At 37.5% G+C, this 6,821-nt stretch overlaps 1 protein-coding gene across 1 annotated transcript; it reads right to left on the bottom strand.

Annotated features, from left to right (window-relative positions):
• Nucleotides 1–897: 897 nt before the first annotated feature.
• On the bottom strand, nt 898–6,653 carry LOC137128118 (MICOS complex subunit Mic10-like). The gene is made up of 4 exons (XM_067505847.1): nt 6,373–6,653; nt 1,338–1,385; nt 1,135–1,244; nt 898–1,053 (listed from the first exon to the last, which is right to left on the bottom strand). Exons 1-4 carry the CDS (start codon nt 6,431–6,433, stop codon nt 1,045–1,047), a joined length of 228 nt encoding a protein of 75 aa, XP_067361948.1. The 5' UTR covers nt 6,434–6,653; the 3' UTR covers nt 898–1,044.
• Between the last annotated feature and the right edge of the window lie 168 nt (nt 6,654–6,821).

Here is a 6,821-nt window from a genome sequence, read left to right as displayed (position 1 = left end):
TTGTACAATTATGTTTTAGGTCACATTGACACAGAAAATTCAAACTTTGAAGTGCCACTGCATGTTCTTATACTGCTGGAAAAAAAAAACTTTCTGTGATGGAGAGGGAAAATTTGTGAAAAGTTTGCATGCAGCAGTATTTTCTTTGATGTAAAATTGTGCAGCATATGTTATGTTCAGACGTGCAAAGTGCAGAACTCACCTGTTAGTAATAAGAGTGAGCTCCAGTCCAGCAATGGCATTCTTCTGCATTCCATGGATTCTGCTTCACCGGGGGGCTGGATAAACGTGTGTGTGTGTGCACATGTTCACACAAACAATCACTCTTCTCTCTTAGCAGGCCCATGCAACCGCACATAAGTGATCAATCACACTCAAAACAATCTTGCCAAACAGATCAGTGAATACATAAGACATTAGATTCCATCTGATAAGAATTTGTGTGCTTTTTCAACTCCCTGTGATAAAAACAGTCACAGTGTCAGCAAACAATCTTATCCAGCACATGCAATTTGAAACAGCATTGTGTAGGGTCTAACTGATGGATAAGTGAAGACAAAGTCTAGTTTGCTTTCCTGCCTTGGTATCACAAGAATCTACCCACTCATTGTGAAAAGTAAACCTGGTTGTTGATACCATGTATAGGACGATAACCTTCTGTTAAAGAGTCTTGATACTAGAATTATTTCTTGACCAACTGTGCTTCCTTTATTCCATCATTGTGTGCAACTTTTCATCCTCCCACTCTGTTACAGGGCTGCAGATGCTGAACCTGGCCCTCATTCCAAAACAGCAGGAGTTCAAGTCTCCCAGCTCATTAACACACAAAATGACATCCCACCCCTAAACCACATTTCATTCTTCTCAAACATGCATGCAGAAAAACTCAGCAAAAGGAACGTTTTCCATAATGCTTTATTAAATATACATTGTCAGCATCATTGAACATTAGTGCTGGGCCAGTAATAAGCAGCATAACAACAAGGACAACAGAATAACTTATGTGAAGGTCTTTGGAAAATAATCTTCATCTTTAATCTTTCATTACTTGTCCTGAAAAGTAAGACACAGAATGTTTTATAGTGTTTTAGTTTGTCATAAACCTCTGACAACACATTTTGACTCTCTCCTTACCTTAACCATGCGGCCATGTATCAGGTATGGTGATCTGAAGTCATGCTGGCAATTGGCATATCCCATGCCCAGTCCCAAACCTGAACCAAACGAGACAGGCCATGTGCGACCTAGGGTAGAAATATTCATAATACATGCCATTTTAAAGTAATAATTATAAAAACATCTGTATTTACATGGTTATTTTTATGAAGACAACTTACGTTTAAAGAAAAAAACTGCAAACACAATGCCTAGACCAAGCCCAGTAACTGCAGAGAAAAAAAAAAAGATTTGATTAAAATTTACATCCAAATGATCTGACAACAGTTGTTCAGCTCTAATCCAATACGAAATCTGGCTGGTAATGTAAACCTACTGTAATGAGTTCAGCAGGGTGCCTCTTGATGCCAGAGTTAGTAAATAGCACAGGTTAGCAAGACACTACTCATTAGGAAAAGAGAGGGAGAGAAAAACCAGCAAGAGCTCAAATGTCCAAGAAAAAAGGAAAACAGTAAAAGGGGTACAATAGAGGGGAGCTCGGTTGAAAGGACCAAAGACGGTGTCTAAGAGGCAGAGGCCTGGAGAGGTGATGGGTCAAAGAGTGCACACGTGCAGGTAAGCAAAGTTCTGACCCAGTATTGTCAAGTCGCAGGTAAGTCAGTGGGATACAAGTTGGCCAAGTCGTTAGTCAGCAGACCATGGTGGGATCTTGAAGAGGAATGTGTTTGTGTGTTAAACTTCACCTCGCTGCAGGCCACACCACACCCAGCAGCAAGCCAGCCAGAGCAGAAAACACATAAAAACAGCCATTTGGGCCCCTCTGACTCTTAATTGGATTCAGAGAGCTATGCAGCATGACCGATTTGCCTGAACCAGAACCTTCAGACTGTTCCCTATTACACAACTTTTGAATGTCGAACAAGACCACAAAAGATCCCTCATATCATCATTATCAGCACTGATCAACAATAAATCATTGTCCTCTCAACTACTTCAAGCATGATTCCCTTAAACTTAAGAGTCTCCATTTGTTGCAGCCTTAGTCTGTCTTTGCTCTTTAGCCACAGCATTTTTAAAGACTCTGTCTTTCCACTGACAGTAACACAGTAAAAGCTTTGGCACAATATGCGGGCAGATCAACATCTCATTTTGGCTTCCTTTCTCTTTGTCTGGACATCTCTAAGGGGGATGGATTATAACACAAATATTTGTGCTGGAGTAAAATGAAATGTATAACCCACAGGCCTGGAAATACTCAGCACGTTTGAAAGTAAATAAAGTCCAGAGATGGTTAATTGTATTGTTATTCATTTGTTCATCATTTAAAATATTTTCAGCAAATGGCACCAATAAGATTCAAGTTCAATCAAAATGATTTAGTGAATATGGTTTAGTCAAGCTAAGTCAATGCCCAACTTTGCAATTTAAAATGGGAGAAATTACAGCACATTTCTCTGTAGAACAAATTATGTTTCTGATCGTTTGGAGGGGATGCTCTTTGGATTTGTTCAGCTTTATATAAAGCAATAATCTTAATTAATGTGAGAACTTCTGTAACTTCTAAAGTCACTTCTGTAAACTAATATACATGTATTTGTGCAGTTCTGCTTGCAACTGAATAGTATTCTTTACCATTTTAACCACGCTAGCAGGATGGCTCTACACATGGCAAATATGGTCTGTCAGTCAAGAACTTACAGTCCATACTTAAAATTAAAGGGTGATTCCTACTGAAGTATGTGATCCTCAGACTTTTCCTCTAGCACCACTATAGATTTTGACATTTGTGTTTTTAGTGAAATGACTCCACATCTGGATTGGTTAAATGAAATTGGTGCACACACTCTCACACCCCCCTCAGTATAATTTGTAACTTGATGATCCCCAACTTCACATTTTGAAATATGATTACATTTGAAAGTGTGCTGAAGTTTTTGTTTAGTGTTGATTAGCTGACGTTAGCATGACAACCCCCTGTACCAGCATGTTAATATTGTTGCTGTGTGCTGGTCAATACACATTATCTAAAGGGTAAAACAGGGATGCTGAAGTACAAAGATCTAGGGAAAAAAGGTTTGTCGAAAGAAGAAACATGGACAGTCCCCACTAAAGTCTGCCAGAAATCTGGGGGTCATCATAGACAATCGACATCATCAGCGGACAGCTGAACTTTACTGACCAATCCTCCTTCATCTCATGGGCATGTAGATTTGCCCTTTACAGCATCAGACAGATCAACCCCTACATTTCTAAATAGGCTACCCAACCGCTCGTGTGGGCACTGGTCATATCTGGTCCAACAAAATAGTAATCAGTACACAACAAAGCAGTCCCAAGCAAAACTCCATACCTCAGTGGTCCCACAATGGTGAACGAGCTACCTCTACATGGAACTCTTCTGCATCTTCCTACATTTAAACCAAAATAAACAACACTTTTCTTTTTTCCTTTCTTATCTTAGACTTGTGTCTCATGAAACTGAAACAAATCTTCTCATAGGACTTTACTTTATTGTCTTCTTAACTTAGACTTTTTTACTGCTTTGTACCCCTCTTGTAATTCACTTTGAATAAAGTGTTTGCCAAATGACAAACTGTAAATGTAATCATTCTGATATGACTTTTGCTGATGCAGCAATAGAAACAAAACTACAAATATATTTGGTAGCTGATGCTTTTAATGCTTAGCCAAACATGCGTTGGTTGGAGACATTTTTTTGGTTATGCTTTTCAAATATTTTAAAGCTCCACCCACAGTCTGGTGCAAACAGCAATACAACCCATTGCAGTATTAAAAAGATTACAATCTATAAACATTTTTTTTCTGTTACAAAGAGGATGCCACTGATCCTCTCAATATAGTATCAATGTGCAAAAGGTTTCAAGTTTCCCCTTTGACAAATCAAGTTGCTTCCCTTGTGATTTTTTCACTTTTCTTATTTGCAACTTATTGGTTAGAACTGAATAAATCTCTGAGACTTATATTTGTTAGTACTGCTAGTGTAGCAGTTTTCTTATTTTATAAGTGCATTAAATAACCTCTGTAAGATACACAATAGCATCACCACATTACATGTGACACTACGTAGGTTAGTGCATAGTACATGTGGTTATTTGACCAAGATACTGACAAGACTACATAGAAGAGGCTAAAGGATATCTTCCAGATTGATCCAGAAAAAAAAGGAAATCAACTTACAAAATGAGCCCCTAAGCCAAACCTTTGGTCTAGAGTTTATCTGGCTACTAGAAACACATTGGCACAGCTGGTAAATTACTACACTGAGCTCAAAGAGCTGCAATACTGCAGATGTTTTTTCTCCCTTCAAGAAACATTTGTCATTTTGCCAAACCTGATGTCATTAGTATTTTTTGGGCTTTAGTGTTAGAGTGCTGGACCAATACTGAACAAATTACCCTAGATTAACTCTAAATACACACCCTGATATTTCATAAGTGCTGTCTGGCGAAGCGAGGGCTCTGGAACCCAGTCACTCAACCAGTGGCAGATGGTTTGGCAATAAATTCAAAGCTGAATGTGCTTAAGATTTTTCATACTATTATCTGGATGGGAAAACAGTGGATATTCAAGTTTAAAAAACACAACTGATTTTGTATTTATCCACTTGGCGCCATGATAATATTTTACCTTACCAATGATTTTGATGAATTAAATAATGAGTCTTTTTATTTCTGGATCACAGCCCTGGTCTATTTTCCAGAAAACTGCTTAACTGTTGCTGGAAACTCTAACAATAGTAACTATATAATAGTTACTACACAGTAGCATACAACGCCAAAACATTTTCTCTCCATGAAATCTACAGGCCTTTCATTTTAGTGTTAACAACCTAACATTTAGATTTAGAGAATAATGACAAAACCAGTAGAAAGTATCACACCACATAGCACAGTTGACAGAATTAAACTTTATTTCTTCTGAAATTTTATTTTTTCAGGAATTAAATTTGATTAATTTTTAAAAAAGTATATCAATGAAACCTAAACGTTAACAATTGCTTCCAGTGCCATTTTGCAAAGCCCATTAAGGCAGGAACTAAAGTTATGGGTGAATTATGACCTTCATAGCACCACTGTGGACTATGTTTGAACTGAACTGGAAAATTGTGATTTTTGTTCTGGGTGACTGTGATGGCTGCCCCTGCTGCCACACGGTCCAGTAAAATGTTGGTAAGCCACCTGCACTGCACATTTTACTTTTTTTAAATTTATATTGAGTAATTTAGTACATTGAACACAGTTTGTTGTACAGATTATAAATAAAAGTAATTTCCTTTTTGTATATTCAGTGTGTTTGATAAGTTGTCAGTACATTAGTTTCTGTTTGTAGCGGGCACAGTTAAATTCTGTACAGTCACTTTATTTTTGCTTGAGTTAATCATAATTTATGTACCAGTGGGACAAAATGTTCAGCTGAGCAAAAACATGCACCCCAGAAAGCAGAACATCTAAATAGAGGAAGTTGGACTAACTAGATTGTTTTGGATAATATCTAATTATTTTTATTCAATAGATTTATTGATATATTTTCTTCTGTATAAGTTAATTGTGAGGTTTAGTTTTTCTGTTAACCCTGGTATGTCTTTAAGGGTCTGACCAGCCCTATATATGTTCCCTTGTGTGTTCAGTCTGTGGGTTAGTTTTAGTCGGGTTACTTTGTCTGTTAGTAAGTTGTTTAGAGATAATTTTATTATTTCCAGTTGAATCCAGTTTGGTTTTGTAGACCCCTTTTATGAGCCCAATATTATGTGATTTGTTTTCTTATATTTGAGGTAAATAACAACCCTTTTTTGTTCAAAATCACCCGTTTGCTTTTGCCTGCTTGCTCGGTCCTGCAGAGTGACATAAAAAGGACAGAGATAAAACAAAAACAGCCTGGTAGAAAAAAAACTAACTTAAAATACCAAATTCAGATAGATTAATCCCTTTAAAGTTTGGATATGCTCTCCATACTGTTCCCCTGTTAATTAATAATCTATAGTCTTTGTACTCTCTACAGTCAGTTTTAGTGAAATAACATACCTACACGTTCGAGTCTAAATTCTCTATAAATGCAGAATTTGTGACCGAATTTATTCATTCAAGTTCACACTTGGCCTCAGTAAACTGTTCCTTCATTTTCAGACAAGTATCCTCAAAGAATTACATCTCCTCCTGAAATGACTGTGTCGCAAATTTTCCACGAACATATGAAAGTTTAAATAATTAAATTAACTGTAACAAACTAAATACCGACCTGTTTTCACGGCAGTCTCAGCAAGGCAGCGGTCCCATTTCCGCCCGTGTTCGTCTACCATCTTTTCTTCTATCGGGAAGCACCGCAAATTATCGCGAGAAGATTGAGAACTCTGAACTCTGACCAGGCGTGAACTTTGCAGAACAAAAATATCGACTCACGGTCGTTCATTGTTTCCGCGGATTTGAGTTTAGCCATTGTATTTTTCTTGCCCTACGATACCGTTTGAGTTTCAGCTCTGAAAAATCACATTTATTCTCGAGAGTGAGCACCAGTGACCAGGGTTGCTTGTTGATTTTACAGGACTGGTAGCTTTTTACAACTTCCTATCTGTCCGATTTAACACTTCCAGTATCTCTCGCTCCTATGTTGCACTTATGGCTCTGGAAAATGAAACATTTTCTCTCTGACTTAGACTTTTTGCTTGCTTTGTACCTCACTTGTAAGTC

This window comes from Channa argus, chromosome 5 (assembly GCF_033026475.1).
Source record: "Channa argus isolate prfri chromosome 5, Channa argus male v1.0, whole genome shotgun sequence".
NCBI classification, from domain to species: Eukaryota; Metazoa; Chordata; class Actinopteri; order Anabantiformes; family Channidae; genus Channa; species Channa argus.
The sequence above is the reverse complement of the archived record's forward strand: the minus strand, read 5'-3'. Positions and strand labels throughout refer to the sequence as shown.

What these genes read in the sequence shown, in the direction of transcription:
- LOC137128118 (XM_067505847.1), bottom strand. Translation starts at nt 6,433, where the DNA reads ATGGTAGACGAACACGGGCGGAAATGGGACCGCTGCCTTGCTGAGACT. An exon ending in TGAGACTGCCGTGAAAACAG is followed by an intron (nt 1,386 to 6,372) that starts GTCGGTATTTAG and finishes TTTTCTCTGCAG; the next exon opens with TTACTGGGCTTGGTCTAGGC. An exon ending in TGCAGTTTTTTTCTTTAAAC is followed by an intron (nt 1,245 to 1,337) that starts GTAAGTTGTCTT and finishes TTTCTACCCTAG; the next exon opens with GTCGCACATGGCCTGTCTCG.